Raw genomic sequence first — 15,288 nt, 5'->3', positions numbered from 1 at the left:
TATATATATATTAATTATATTAAATATAAAAATTATTGATATTTTCATTTTTTCATTACATTAGTAAATTATATATTATATATTTTTTTTTTTTTATTTTTAAAAAAAATAATTAATTAATAAATTTTTTCATTTTTTTTTTTGATTAAATTAAAATACTAATATAAATAATGATGTATTTATTTTTGTGGTTAAATTAATAAACTAACTAAATTAGATTTCTTTATTTTATTAAAATATTCAGTTAACAATTGTTTTTTTTTTTTTTTTAAATATATTTTGTTTTTTTTTTTTTTTTTTAGACCCAAAAAAAATATTGAGCTAATAATTCTATATCAGACAAATTTCCAGAATCAATTGAATATTGGATTAAGAACAATATGTTACACATTTTTCAGGTTAAAATCAAATATTAAAGTAGCAAATATATATTACATTAATTCATTGATTAGATTGGTAAGAGTCAAATAGAGAGAATAGAGATGTTAAATCAATAAACATCTACTGGGGGGCAGGATAGCTCAGTGGTTTGAGCATTGGCCTACTCAACCCAGGGTTGTAAATTCATCCTTGAGGGGGCTATTTGGGGATTTGCTCTGCTTTGAGCAGCAGGTTGGACTAGATGGTCTCTTGAGGTCCCTTCAAACCCTAACAATCTATGATTCTGTATTTCTAGGTTTGATTAAAATAGTCCAACATAAATTCCAGGTCCAGACAAATATAGAGAAGTATCTGCTCTGATTATCTGAGTGCAGAGAATATACAACAGATCAGAATCTCTTTTTACAGGTGATCTACAAAGGAATTGTAATTTTTCTTTTCTTTTCTTTCTTCTTTATGAAAGGTGGGGGAAGGTCCATCCAAAATCTTTTAAAACATTTTTTTTTCTTTTAAATTTAGATTGTCTGTGTCTAACTATCTATCCTCACAGTTACTTTTTAAAATATGTCTGTCTGTCTGCCTGTCAGTCTGAAATGTAAATCTGCTTTTTGCTGAAGAATGATCAGGCAGTATAAGAATGTGACCAATTAACAATTTAGGCATCAGCAACTAATATACCAGCAATTTGAATTGGCTTTTAAACTGTTATAATTAAACCGGTGTGTGGACACACTTATTTTGGTCTCAAAGAAGCTGATTTCAGATTAGCTTAAACCTATTCCTAATTGTTTTCAACTAAAACAGAATAATTGGGTTTAAACTGAATTAAGAACATCCACATCACCTTTTGCATCCATTTAACTATACTACAACTACACTGGTTGAGACTGAAATGGGTGAGGCTGTAAAGTATGGTCTTCCCTGTTTTCATTGGGTCATTACTGGGCGGACTGGGAGATGTTTAAGAGCACTAACCTGCACCAAGGAGGTGATGGGGTTCTCATTTTAAAACAGAGTATCTTTCTCTACCATGTTAATTAGGCATTTTAATTAAATGGATGTTGGAATTATTATTATTTATGCGCAGTATTATCAAAACACTACCTTAGCCATAAAATTGCTCTAAAGATGCCAATAAAGCTTAAATTATAAGCAAGTTACTACATCCAAACAATAACAAAACATTTATAAGTGTTTGATCAAGATCCTTACAAAGAGGCTAATACCTGCTGACCACACTGGAGGTGACCAATATGGTCTCAGCACTCCTTGTGTACCTTGCTATGGGCAAACTATGGGCACAAGTGCCATCAATGGCTCGGGCACCACCGGTCCCTCAAAATGGGCAATTACTTCCAGGACACTGTTTATGCCCACCACACTTGGTAAATCACGCTCCTGATCACCTCACGACCCCCACAGTCAACTTGCCAGCACCAAACTGGTTGGCAGCAGACATGTAGCAGTCAGGAGTCACCAGGTTCCAGATGGTTATAGCAACCCACTTCTGGACCAGCATGGCCACCCTTACGTTTTCAAAGATTCACAGATTCCAAGGCCAGAAGGGACCATTGTGATAATCTACTCACACCTCCTGTGTAACACAGGCCACAGAACTCCCCCAAAATAATTCCTGGAGAAGATCTATTAGAAATACATCCAATCTTGATTTAAAAATTTTCAGTGATGGAGAAGCCACCATGACCTTGGTAAATTGTTCCATTTGTTAATTACTATCACCGTTATAAATGTATGATTTATTTCCAGTCTGGATTGGTCTGCCATCAACTTTCAGCAATTGGCTTGAGTAAAAGTAAATCTTCACTAGATTGAAAAGCCCATTATTAAATATTTGTTTGCCATATGGGTACTCCTAGACTGTAATCAAGTCACCCCTTAACCTTCTCTCTATTAAATTGAGCTGCTTGAATCTATCACTATAAGGGATGTTCTTTAATCATTCTCGTGACTCTTCTCTGAGCCCTCTCTGATTTAGCAACCTCCTTCTTGAACGATGGGCACTAGAACTGAACACAGGATTCCAGAAATGGTTGCGCCAGTGTCAAATACACAGGTCGAGTAACTCCTGGAGATTCCCCTGCTTATGCATCCCAGGATCACATTAGTCCTTTTGGCCACAGCAACACATTGGGAACTCATGTTCTGCTGATCATCCACAATGACCCTGACATTTTTTTCAGAGTCCCTGCTTCCCAGGGTAGAGCTCCTATCCTGTAAGTATGACCGAAATTCTTTGTTCCTAGATATATACTAGATGTGTGTATCCTGGCATGGGAGGGGCAGGGAAAGCTGCTCAATAAACTCCAGAAAGGTCACTATCTCTGTGCAAAAGCTCTGGACCCACTGCTGATCATCCCAGGTCCTCATGATGATGTGATCCCACCAGTCTGCGCTTGTGGCCCCACTCCAGAAAGGCCGATCAACTTAGAAGGCATCAATGGCTATCCCGAGAATTGTGAGTAGCCTCAGCCAGTTGGAGTCTGCCATGTCTGAGTCATCCTCCGCCCCCAGCAGGTGCCTTCAGTAGGTTAGAAAACACTGCTCAAATGTCTCATGGAAGCTCAGGCTGTTTCCTGAAACAGCAGTGAAGGTTTAAGCAGGACAAGCTTTTCAAATGGTGCCTCCTCCGTGTTGCTGGCTCTGGCTGTCGGGAGTGTGCAGACCCAAAAGATGGCTCAAAAGGACGTGTTGAGGAGCTGAGACAATTTCCAGTAATGTACTGCTGGATGGACAGGCAAGTTTTCCCACAGGGTGCCACAAACAAAGGGGTGGAGTGGCTACAGCTGTGGAGGGCACTAGGAAGCTTGGGGTAAGCTGGTTTGACTCAGGTCTGTTTAATGCAGACACATGAGCATGGTTGTGAGATCTGGGTCTAGTAATCGTAAACTCAAGGTGACTACTCAGTTTGGATGCTCAAGCCCAGGCTTAGAAACACTCAGCCTGCGGACTCGAGTCCCAGACCCAGGCTTGCCGTCTAGACACACCTACTGGGGTTTGTACGTGTACAGACTGTCTGCTGCCTATTGCTGTTGGACTGAAACCTGGCCATTACACAAGTGTTATTCTTCTGAATCAGGATACTGGCTGGCTCAGAGCTGTTGGGAATGAGGCATGACGTCTCTCCCTCCTAGGGGGCACAGCTCCAATCCAGCCTCAGGGCAGGGAACTGGCTGGCTCAGGGGTGTGGGGAATGGAATATGAGGTCTCTCCTGTAGGAGGAGCTGGCTCCCATATGGCCCCAGGGTAGGGCACTGGCTGGCTCAGAGGGACAAAGAATGGGATATGGGGCCTTTCCCCTCTAGGGGATTCCAGGCAGGTGACTGGCTGGCACAGAGTGGTAGAGGAAAGAAATAAGGGGCCATTTTTCTAACTATGACTCTGTCATAAGCCTATAATTATCATTGACCTTGTTTGGTCCCTGCATGAGCAAGACAGCTGACCCTGTGGAAGAAAACTCAATCCCAGCTGCACTAAGCAGTTCCCTGGCCAGCAGCCTCAGCAGAGAGGCCAAAGACTGAATGGACCATGGAGACACAACTCTAACCACTAGCCTTCCCTGAACTGGAGCTGGAACCCAGGTGTCCTGTCTCCCAGCCCCCACCCTGCTCTGACATCAGAGTCTCTGATTAGCTCTTCTGTGGGGACCGCCATTGACTAAAGAGATGTGTTTCCCCAGGGTGCCGTCTCCATGGGCGTCTGTGGCTTGTCAGATATTTCTGCTGTGTCTTGGTGCTTTGGAGACAGACTGTTCTGTACAGCTGGTCTGGGCTGTAGCTGCCATACGGTAAAGGATGAGGGCTGCCTCTTTATGTTGGCTTCAGGACTCCTGGGTTCTATCCCCATCACTGGGAGGGGAGTGGGGTCTAGTGAGTTAGAGCAGGGAGAGCTGGGAGCCAGGACTCCTGGGTTCTAGCCTTATCTCTGCATTCACCCTGAGCATTCTCCCTCCCTGCCTATTGCTTCTTCTTGGGCAAACAAGTGGGACTCCATCCAGCCTAGGATCAGAGCTTTGCTCCCTGCTGCTGGTCACTGTGGGGACCATCTGTGCCCTGAGAAGATCTCCAGCCCTGGAGGATGCCAAGCTGCCCCTGGAGGGAGTGAAAGCAGCTGAGATCAAAGGTACTGATCCTTGGGCTGGGGTGCGAAGGGGCAGAGCTCTCTGCAGGGCCATTGGTGTGTAATGCTCACCCCCTCCCTGGCTGGGAGCTGAGGCTGGGTTGTATGCCTCATTGCAGGGCACTTGTCCATTGCCCACGGGGGTGGGTATGGGGAGGTGACCCAGGCAGACAGCTTGACATGGGGCTGGTGGGAGAGGGGCTAGTTAGCGTGGCCGTGACTGTATTGTTTGTCTGACTGTGGTTGTGTGTGAATGGGAGCTAGATTCCCCAAGGGATTTTGGCCCCCGACTGTCACTTTAGGCACCTAAATACAAGAATCTGGCCTTACTGGGATTTCTGCCCCCCCTCCCCAAATGCTTTAGGTGCCTTAACTCAGTGCCTCAGTTTCCCAATAACAGTTCCCTCCATGCCTGTGTTTCTGCCTCTGAGCATGTGTGCTGCAGCCACGCTCTAGGGGCCAGCCACCTAAGCCCCCGTGTGATGCACAAACTAGGGGGGATACAGACGTTCCGCTGCCAAACTCACCTGCAGGACCCAATCTGCTAGGTGTGCTCTGGGCTTGCCTACCAGATCCGGCCCTGCAGGGGAGCCCACACACAGCTGCTGGGAACAGGGGGAGGGAGAAAGAAGGAGCTCCCTCATTTCAGTCCAGACATTACAATATGCACCTGGGGTGTGGGAAACCATGGATTCAAGTTCCCCATCCAAGTGAGGGGCAGATGGGGTTTGAACAGGGCTCTGATTCCTCTTAAGCACAGGCCGTAGCCACTGGGCTATTGGGGGAGGGAGGTCTGCTCAGTCTCTCCTGTTGAAGTTGTTCCACTCTGGCTAAATAATTACAGAGTTATTGGGCCACAGAGCAAGCTTGGCAATGACGCTATATTCTAGTGGTTAGAGCACTCAGGCTGCCTTGGAGAAATCCAGGAGGCAGCCCCCCTGCCCCAATGACCTTTTAACAGTGGCGAGGCTCCAGACTGGAAGACAGGTAACGTTGTGACAATATTTAAAAAGAGTAAATGGGACAGCCAATCTGGACATCAATCCCAGGCAAAATAGTGGACCAGCTGATATGGGCCTTGATTAATAAAGAATTAAAGGAGGGTAATATAATTAAAGCCAATCAACATTGGCTTATAGAAAGTAGATCCTGTCAAGCTAACTTAATATATTTTTGATGAGATTACAAGTTTGGTTGATACAGGTAATAGTGCTGATGTAATAGACATGGACTTCTGGAAGGCATTTGATTTGCTACTGTACAATGTTTTGATTAAGAAACCAGAAGAATACAAATGAACCTGACACACATGAAACGGATTCAAAACTGGCTCAAAAATGTAATTGTAAGCAGAGAATCATCATAGTGAGGGTGTATTTCCAGGGGGGGGGGTCCCTCAGAGGTCAGTCTTGGCCCTACACGTTTAACATTTTCATCAATGACCTGGAAGAGAACATAAAATCATCATTGATAAAGATTGGGGGAGTGATAAATAGTGAAGGGGACAGGTCACAAATTCAGAGTGATCTGGATCGTTTAGTAAACTGGGCACAAACAAACACAACGTGTTTTAATTCAGCTAAATGTAAATGTATACATCTAGGAACAAAGAAGGTAGGCCATATTTACAGAGTAGGGGACTCCATCCCGGGAAGCAGTGACTCTCAAAAATATTTGGGAGCCATGGTGGATAATCAGCCGAATATGGGCTTCCAGTGCGATACTGTGGCCAAAAGGACTAACCAGGGGATTCTCAAGTAGGAATAGAGTGATTATTTTACTTCTGTATTTGGTAGGGATGGAATATTGTGTCCAGCTCTGGTGCCCACAATTCAAGGAGGATGTTGTCAAGTTAGAGAAGGGTCAGAGAAGAGCTACAAGAATGATTAAAGGATTGGAAAACCTGTCTTAGAGTGAGAGACTCAAGGAGCTCGTTCTATTTAGCTTAACAAAGAGAAAGTTATGAGGTGACTTGATCATAGTCTATAAGAACTGACCTGGGGAACAAATATTTGAGCTTGTCAATCGATCAGAGAAAAGTGTAACATGACTCAATGGCTGCAAGTTGACGCTAGACACATTTAAAGTGGAAATAAAGTGCAAAATTTTAAAAGTGAGAGCAATTAACCATTGAACCAAGGGCTGTGGTGGAATCGGACCATTTTTTAAATAAAGATCGGGGGGGGCGGGGTCAGGACTCCTGGGTTCTATCACAGTTCTGGGTGGGGGGGTGGGGTTTGGTGGGTAAGAGCAGGGGCAAGAATGAAAGCCAGAGCTCCTGGATTCCCTCCAATGTGCTGCCTCCCAATCTCATTATTTCCTCTCTTTTCCAGGCATTGAGCTGATGAACGGTTCAGTGGTCTCACAGTTCACCCTCCTGGGCCTGTCCCACTCCCACCCTCTCCAGCTTCTCCTCTTTGGCCTGGTCTCAGCCTGCTACACCGCCAGCCTGCTGGGCAACCTCCTCATTGTGGTGACCGTGCGGGTGGACCCCGACCTCCTCCAGTCCCCCATGTACTTCTTCCTGGCCAACCTCTCACTCATCGACATGGCCCTCGGCTCAGTGGCTGCTCCCAAGATGCTCAGCGACTTGCTGAGCCAGGGCAGCACCATCTCCTATGGGGGCTGCATGGCCCAGCTTTTCTTCCTTCACTTCCTTGGCGGCTCTGAGATGTTCCTCCTCACACTCATGGCCTACGACCGCTATGTGGCCATCTGCCACCCACTGAGCTACGCTGAGACCATGCACCGCCACCGCTGCCTGGGCCTCTTGGCAACCTGCTGGGCTGGAGGCTTGCTCCACTCTTCCACCCAGCTGGTGTTGGTGGCATGGCTGCCATTTTGTGGGCCCAGCAAGCTGGACAATTTCTACTGCGATGTACCCCAGGTGGTCAAGCTAGCCTGCAGTGACACCTACGTGATGGAGATACTCATGGTGTCCAACAGTGGCCTGATCTCACTGGTCTGCTTCCTGGTCTTGCTGGGGTCATACGGTGTCATCTTAGTGACCCTCAGAGGACGCTTTGGTGATGGGGGCGGCAGGAAGGCTTTGTCCACCTGTAGTGCCCACCTGATGGTGGTGAGCCTCATCTTTGTGCCCTGCATTTTTGTCTACCTCCGGCCTTTCTCCAGCTCGCAGATGGACAAGATGGCCTCCATCTTCTACACCATCGTCACGCCAGTGCTGAACCCCATTATCTACACCCTGAGGAACCGGGAGGTCAAGGAAGCCATGAAGCGACTGAGGACTAGGCTTTGGTTCCCTTGTTGGACATAGAAGTCAAGTGGGAGCAGAGAGAAAGAGTGATTTATTTATCCATTTATTTATTTATTTTACAAGGATCAGTGTAAAATTTTGCACGTGGCATAGGGACCCATGTGAAAAAAATCATGCGGTTTTATGAATGTGTTTGGTTTCTTCTTAGGCAGGTGTCAGAGGAAACAGTGACATATTTTTAATGAGGATTTCTGACAAATTTGTCATGTGACACTGGGATACTTGCACATTTTGGTTTGAGCATTGGCCTGCTAAACCCAGGGTTGTGAGTTCAACTCTTGAGGGGGCCACTTAGGGATCTGGGGCAAAAATCAGTACTTGGTCCTGCTAGTGAAGGCAGGGGGCTGGACTCGATGACCCTCCAGGGTCTCTTCCAGTTCTATGAGATAGGTATAGCTCCATATATATATATATATTTCACCCTTTGTGTTTCAGTGTCTTCTCAGTGAGACTCGAAGGTGAGTGGGTGGGAGATTATATCTTTTTCAGCAGGATTTGTGAAAAAATTTTCATGTGACATCTGGAGCAATGGAAAAAAATGTATGTGGCTTTTGGACTCTCTCGGTGTTTTTGGTGTCGTGCTAAAGTTGGTGGCGGAAGGAAATGGTGGGAATGATTTTCACGAGGGTTGGTGCAAAATGTCACATGTAATAATGGGATTAGTGAGGAATTTTTCATGTGGGCTCAGTGCCCTAATTGGTTTTGGTTTGTTTTTAGGAAGGAGATGGAGGGTCATGGAGTAATGGTGAGAAAGATTTGCACAAGGTTAGAATCATGGAGTCATACGTGATCCCTTAATGCTTCGAGTTTATTTCACAAAGTAGGTTTGGGCAGTTGGGTTTAAGTTGGTGGCGGTGGACAGGGGAATTTGTGAAAAAGATTTTCACGATGATCCATGCACATCCTTTCATGCAGCATTCAGCTCCGTGTGCCGGTTTCCACAACTCTGCAGGTTCCCTTCAGCTGGGACCCAGTTGCCGTGCATTGTTGGAAAATGGTGGGAAAGATTTCCCTGGAGTTGTGTGTGAAATTTCTCACATGGATTCCAGGGCTCTCAAGGGAAAAGAAAGCTTTTGGGAAGAACTGGGGAATATATTCTTCAACATTTTTCATATGGCTTCAGAAGTTATTATTTTGGTTTCTCCTTATGAAGGATGTGGGTGTTAGGGGGAAAGGATGATTTTTTTTCCCCACAAGTATCCATGCAAATGTTTCACATGAGCTGGGTGAATAATGGCAGTTCCAAATATGAGAGCCAGGACATTTTTTTTAAACCAAACAAGACTTAGTTTAAGTAGAACCAGATTTGAAAATTCAAAAACAAATTTTGGCAAACTGAAAATTTTATAGTTTGGGTTGAACAAAATGTTTAATTCAATCTGAAACATGTTGTCTCCAGGTGTTTTTAAAGGGCCTGATATGTAAAGCAGCTGTTGGGGACAGCGGTTACTGCCTTTATATGGGTTAGGGGGGTGGTTAGGCCACTGATGTGGGAGACCTGAGTTCAATTTCTCTCTCTGCCTGATGTGGAGAAAGGATTTAAATTTGAGTCTCCCATCATACGGTGGTCTATGGGATTTTCGGATGTGGTGCTCTCTCTAGGTATGTGATTTGATAGCAGCCTTCAACTACCTGAAGTGGGGTTCCAAAGAGGATGGAGCTTGGCTGTTCTCAGTGGTGGCAGATGACAGAACAAGGAGTAATCGTCTCAAGTTGCGGTGGGGGAGATCTAGACTGGATATTAGGAAACACTATTTCACTAGGAGGGTGGTGAAGCACTAGAATGGGTTACTTAGGGAAGTGGTAGAATCTCCATCCTTAGAGGTTTTAAGGCCTGGCTTGACAAAGCCCTGGCTGGGATGATGTAGTTGGTGTTGGTCCTCCTTTGAGAAGGGGGTTGGACTAGATGACCCCCTGAGGTCTCTTCCAACCCTGATATTCTATGATTTTACGTACACTGCAATAAAACACCATAGCTGGCCCATGTGAGCTGACTTGGGCAGGGCTATAAAATTACTATTAGCAGGGGTGGGCAAACTATGGCCCGCGGGCTGGATCCGGCCCCTCAGGGCTTTGGATCCAGCCAGCAGGATTGCCCCCCATGGCGCCACAGGTCTGGCGCCACTCTCAGAAGTGGCCCCCAGGCGGGGCCAGAGGGCTCCCCATGCGTTGCCCTTTCCTCCAGGCACTGCCTCCCGCAGTTCCCATAGGCCTGGAGCAGCGCAGGGCCGGGGACAGGGCAGGCGTGCAGGGAGCCTGCCCTGGCCCCAGGATGCACTGCTGCCCCCACCTCCCTGATGCCGCCTTAGTTAAGTGGCGCTGGACCGGAGCCCGAAACGCTTCTGCACCTTGCACCCCTCCTGCACCTCAACTCTCTTCCCTGAGCCCCCTCATACATCCCACACTCCTGTGCACCCCAACTGCCTGCCCTGAGCCCCCTGCTGTACCCTGCACCACTGTGCACCCCAACCCCCTGCCCTGAGCCCCCTCAAGCACCCTGCACCCCTCTTGCCCCCCAACCCCCTGCCCTGAGCTCCCTGCTGCACCCTGCACCACTGTGCACCCCCACCCCCAGCCCGGAGCCCCCTGCCACACCCCTCCTGCACCTCAACCCCTGCCCTGAGCCCCCTCATATACCCTACACCCCTCCTGTGCCCCAATCCCTTGCCCTGAGCCCCTTCCTGCACACCGCACCCCGTCCCACACCCCGCACTCCCTGCCCTGGCCCTGCATACAATTTCCCCACCCAGATGTGGCGCTCGGCCCAAAAAGTTTGCCCACACCTGGTGTAGATGTTTTAACTCGGGTTAGATCCCGGGCTCTGGGACCCTCCCCTATCTTCATATCCTTTCTCCTCCTGAAAAAATGCACGATATGTGAATTTGACACAAATCGGTGAATAGTTTTGGACAATTTTCTGCCCCGCCCCACCAACCCTCCAGAACTTAGACAACATTCACAAAATAGCCAGAAAAGGAGCTGAATATCCTACCACTTAGAAAGGAGATGGCTCCTTCTCTGGCTGTATAGTTTTGGTGCCCCGAAAAGTGCATTTTTCAGTGAATTTACCAGTTGCCAAAATTCTTTTGCCCAGCTCTGATCAGAACCCATCAGTGTTTTGGGTTTTTCATGATGGAAGAGTTGGGAGCTGGTTTGAGGGTGCTGGGTAGGATGGGGCAAGTTAAAAACAATTTAATGGGAATGGTGCAAAAATGTTCATGACTTATGTGTATCCATCCCTGCCTCTATCCACCTTCCAGTCTCCTGTCTTGTTTATCTCTGTACAGCCTTTTGGAGGGTGGGTTTTAGCAAGGCTTTATTTGAAACATGCCAGTGTATAAAGTAAGACATACTGTAAATAGTTTATTTCAATACTTTTTAAGATTAATAAACGGATACACACACACAGACACACACATCTGAGTGTGGAAATTTGCACACTCATATTACTGAGCATGGCTAGAGTATCTGCACTTGCAAATCAGGTTACAGAAAGTGTATCTCCTTAGCCAGCTGTGTAGCTTGTCCCTTTCCAATGGCTGGTGCATGTGTGGAGGATAAAAGCCTATGACTACTATTTCCTGAGGGAATTGCTCCTTTAGCTGAAGTGGGAGTGGGTCATGCAAAGGTGTTGCAGGCCCAAGCTCAAGCTCAGATGATGTCCCTGTTATGGATGCATATGCTGGCAGCCAGCGTAATGCTATCATTCTACATTCATAGCTAAAATCTTCAAAGCTACTTAGAGATATAAGCATCCAATTTCCATTAATTTGAAGGGGCATCCAAAGCTTTGAAAATCTACAACAACACTGCACCTTCTACCTAGGGCAAGATGGGTATTCTTAGAGCTGTTTTAAAGGTGGGGAAACTGAGGCACAAGCAGAGAAATGGCATTGTCACTCAGTGAGAGACCCAGGAATAGAACCCTGGAGGAGTTCTGACTCCCAGCCCTGCCCACTCTGACCTGTCAGCCCCCACTACCCTCACAGACCGGGGGATAGAACCCAGGAGTCCTGGCTCCCCTTCCTCCCACCCCTGCTGTAACCACTAGTTCCTACTCCCTTTCCAGAGCCAGGGATAGAACCCAGGAGTCCTGACTCCTGGACGCTGCCACTCTAACCCACTCTGATGTACTTCTCTCCCAGAGCTAGGGACAGAACCCAGCAGTCCTAAACTCAGGGACACCTTCTGTTTAATGAGGTCACCTGGGATCACCAAGGTTTTGTCCCAGTTCCAAGCCATTTAGCCAGTTGGCCAGCTCCTCCTTGTCATGTACATAGTGCCTGGGCCCCAGCTGCCCCTGTGCTGGGATCCAGAGTGGTGTCTCTGTTGGGTTGGGCAGTTATTGCTCTATATCCCAGCCTGCCACCCCACTCCTTGCAGCACAGCGCCCCCTTCCCCCCCCTGCCCCGAGCACCATGCTGGGGTATTGGGGCAACATGGGCAGAGTGCCCCCTACTGACCCCCCCATCCTGCTTCCTGCAGCATAGCGCCCCCTAGCACTGTAATGAGGCATTGCAGCTCTGTCAGGATCTAGGGGGTGCTGTGCTGCAGGGAGCAGGGCAGAGGGCTCAGTAGGGGCGGTCTCTCCTCAGAATGAGCACTGACTCCAGAGTCACCTCGGGGTGCTAAAGGGAGCTGTGCTGGAGTCATCAGAGACCATCTGGTGATTGCTTTGGAGGGGCATTAAGTTAGATCCAGTGTCCTCGTTAAAGTCTGTTTTCTTTGTGGTCAGCAGCAGGAGGAGAAAATGCAGAAAACACAATTCTTGTTATCATTTATTAATTCACAAAGCTCCACAGAGTGCCAGTTGGTAACTAAGGCCATACGCTCAAAGATACTTAAGTACCTAACTGAAACCAATGGGAATTAGGCACCTCCATGCCTCTGAGAAGATGGGCCTAAGTCTATCTGCATTTCCCATCTTAAATTGCTGTGTAGCCACTTTCCACACAGTCATTGTTGTCCAGTTGCCCCACCCCAGAGCTGGCTGCATTGCAGCTTCAGGTGAGCCATCCCCATGTGGTGTTCTGTGGGGATGTTACCCAGCTGCTTTGCTCCAGAGCTAGCTGCATCTCAGATTTGGGTGAGCCATCCCCAAGTGGTGTTGCTGTGTGGATGTTACCCAGCTGCCCCACCCCAGAGTTAGCTGCATCTCAGCTTCAGGCGAGCCATCGACATGTGGTGTTGCTGTGTGGCTGTTAACCAACTTCCCAGCCCCAGAGCTGTCTGCATCCCAGCACTGAGTGAGCCAACCCTGTGCAGCATTGTTGCACAGCTCTTACTCGGTTGCCCCACCGCAGAGCTGGCTTTACCCCCAGCAGGTGCATGAAGCTTTAAGGCCAAGGCACTAAACTGCAGAACAACAGCAAAGTGGCAAGCCACCCATAGAGGCCCTTGAGTCACTTCTCTGCTCTCCCCTGCCTGCCCCACAGCCGCCTCATGGCTCCCTTCATCTCTGTGTTCCTCAGGGTGTAGATCAGTGGGTTGAGCACGGGTGTCACCACAGTGGCCAGCAGCGACACCACCTTGTCAGCCGGGATGGTGGAGAAGGGCCGAGTGTAGATGAAGATGCAGGGTCCGAAAAAGATGGCCACCACCATCAGATGGGCCGTGCAGGTGGACAGGGCCTTGCGCCGGCCCTCAGCGGAACGGCGCTGCAAGGTGGCCAGGATGACCCCGTAGGAGACCAGCAACACCAGGAAGCAGCCCAGGGAGATGGCCCCGGTGTTGGACACAACCAGGATCTCCATCAGGGACGTGTCAGTGCAGGCCACGCCTAGCAGTGGGGCCACATCACAGAAATAGTGGTCGATGCGGTTGGGGCCACAGTAGGGCAATGTGGCAGCCAGTAGGGTCTGTACCAAAGAGTGGGCCAGGGCCCCCATCCAGGAGCCGGCCACCAGCCCGGCACAGGTGCGGCAGCCCATGATGGTCGTGTAGTGCAGGGGCTGGCAGATGGCCACGTAGCGGTCGTAGGCCATGGCGGTGAGGAGGAAGATCTCGGTGCAGCCCAAGAAGTGCAGGAAGAAGAGTTGGCCCAGACACTCGCCCAAGGGGATGGTGGCATGGCCAGAGAGCAGCCCCAGTGCCATCCCAGGGGTGGTGACTGAGGAGTAGCACAGATCCACCAGGGAGAGGTTGCCCAGGAGGTAGTACATGGGGGAGGCGGCCAGGCGTGGCTCAGCGCGGATGGTCAGGATGATGGACAGGTTCCCCAGCAGCACGGCTGCGTAGGAGAGGAGGAGCAGGATGGCCAAAGCCAGGCTAAGGACCCGGGGCTGTGAGAGGCCCAGCAAGACCATCTCATGCGCTGCACTTGTGTTGCTGGGTCTCAGTGGGTCATTGGATCTGCACAGAGAAAAGAGCAAAATGGGTGTTGGGTGTTGGCCGATCTCCCTGTTGGCCCAGCCATGAGGTCTACAGGGCCTGGCAGGACAGACAGACAGCTCCTCTGGCCTTTGCTAGGGAACCAACTGGGCAGCCTTTGGTAAGAGCCACAGACACCTCAGGAGTGCGAAAGTGTGACAACCTAGAGACAAAGAGAGCTAGACACTGGCAGAAGGTCAGAGCTTAGACAGAGAGATAGTGCTTAGAGAGATAGAGGATAGATAAAGGAATTGATTGATGGGTAGAGAGATCCTTCATGCATCTATCCATCTGCATCCTTCCATCATTCCATCCATCCACACACATCTACCCAGTTATCCATCCATTCATCCAGCTACATATATCCATTCGTTCATCCGTCTATATCTATCCATCCATCCATCTGCAACCATCCATTCATTCATACACTATTTTCCTTACTTACTGCATTTAAACTTCACCCTCACCCTTTTAATACAAATATATACACACACAGAGATAAGTTGGGTATCTTACAGAGTGGAATTTGCTGAATCCATGGTGCTGAGATGGCAATTTCTTTCCTCTGCAGAACTCTGCAATACAGATAAAGATTTTGCTTTTTGGGTATGAATGCTTTAGTAATTAAAGCATTTACTCTCTTACATTAATTAATACCAGGGCTTACTCAACCCTGAAGTTGCAGAAGAGCAAATAGCCACCAACACTGACAGATAGATCGATCGATAGATGAACAGCTCCTTAATGCTATCATTGCAGCTATCAATGATGAACAACTATCAATGATGTGTAGCGAAAAAAAAACCTTGCGTAATCACTGAAGATTCCAATTGGAGTAACATAAGCTATGGTCTAAATGATAAGATGGGTGAACAAGAGTGCCTTGTGATAAAGGAGGATATTGATATAATAGGCATCACAGAAACCTGGTTGACTGAGAGCAATCAATGGGACACAATCATTCTGGGGTACAAAATATATCGGAAGGACAGAACAGGTCATGCGGGGCCAGGGGGAGTGGCACTATATGTGAAAGAAAATGTAGATTCAAATGAAGTAAAAATCTTAAGCGAATCCACATGTTCCACAGAATCTCTATGGATAGAAATTTCATGCTCTAATAA

At 48.0% G+C, this 15,288-nt stretch overlaps 2 protein-coding genes across 2 annotated transcripts; one reads left to right on the top strand and one right to left on the bottom strand.

The window, feature by feature from the left end:
- The first annotated feature begins 1,675 nt into the window (after positions 1-1,675).
- Positions 1,676-7,795, top strand: LOC120379955 (olfactory receptor 4Q3-like). Its single transcript, XM_039497467.1, has 3 exons — positions 1,676-1,766; positions 2,762-2,857; positions 6,852-7,795. The coding sequence occupies exons 1-3, from the start codon at positions 1,676-1,678 to the stop codon at positions 7,793-7,795; spliced, it is 1,131 nt and encodes a 376-aa protein (XP_039353401.1).
- Positions 7,796-13,197: 5,402 nt separating this feature from the next.
- LOC120379954 (olfactory receptor 1509-like) lies at positions 13,198-14,100 on the bottom strand. The gene has a single exon (XM_039497466.1). The coding sequence runs from the start codon at positions 14,098-14,100 to the stop codon at positions 13,198-13,200; it is 903 nt and encodes a 300-aa protein (XP_039353400.1).
- Positions 14,101-15,288: the final 1,188 nt, after the last annotated feature.

Source organism: Mauremys reevesii, linkage group 13, assembly GCF_016161935.1.
Source record: "Mauremys reevesii isolate NIE-2019 linkage group 13, ASM1616193v1, whole genome shotgun sequence".
NCBI lineage: Eukaryota > Metazoa > Chordata > Testudines > Geoemydidae > Mauremys > Mauremys reevesii.
Note: the sequence above shows the minus strand (reverse complement) of the source record. Positions and strands in the feature narration are given on the sequence as shown.

What these genes read in the sequence shown, in the direction of transcription:
- LOC120379954 (XM_039497466.1), bottom strand. Translation starts at nt 14,100, where the DNA reads ATGGTCTTGCTGGGCCTCTCACAGCCCCGGGTCCTTAGCCTGGCTTTG.
- LOC120379955 (XM_039497467.1), top strand. Translation starts at nt 1,676, where the DNA reads ATGGGCACAAGTGCCATCAATGGCTCGGGCACCACCGGTCCCTCAAAA. An exon ending in GTTTATGCCCACCACACTTG is followed by an intron (nt 1,767 to 2,761) that starts GTAAATCACGCT and finishes TGATCATCCCAG; the next exon opens with GTCCTCATGATGATGTGATC. An exon ending in CAATGGCTATCCCGAGAATT is followed by an intron (nt 2,858 to 6,851) that starts GTGAGTAGCCTC and finishes TCTCTTTTCCAG; the next exon opens with GCATTGAGCTGATGAACGGT.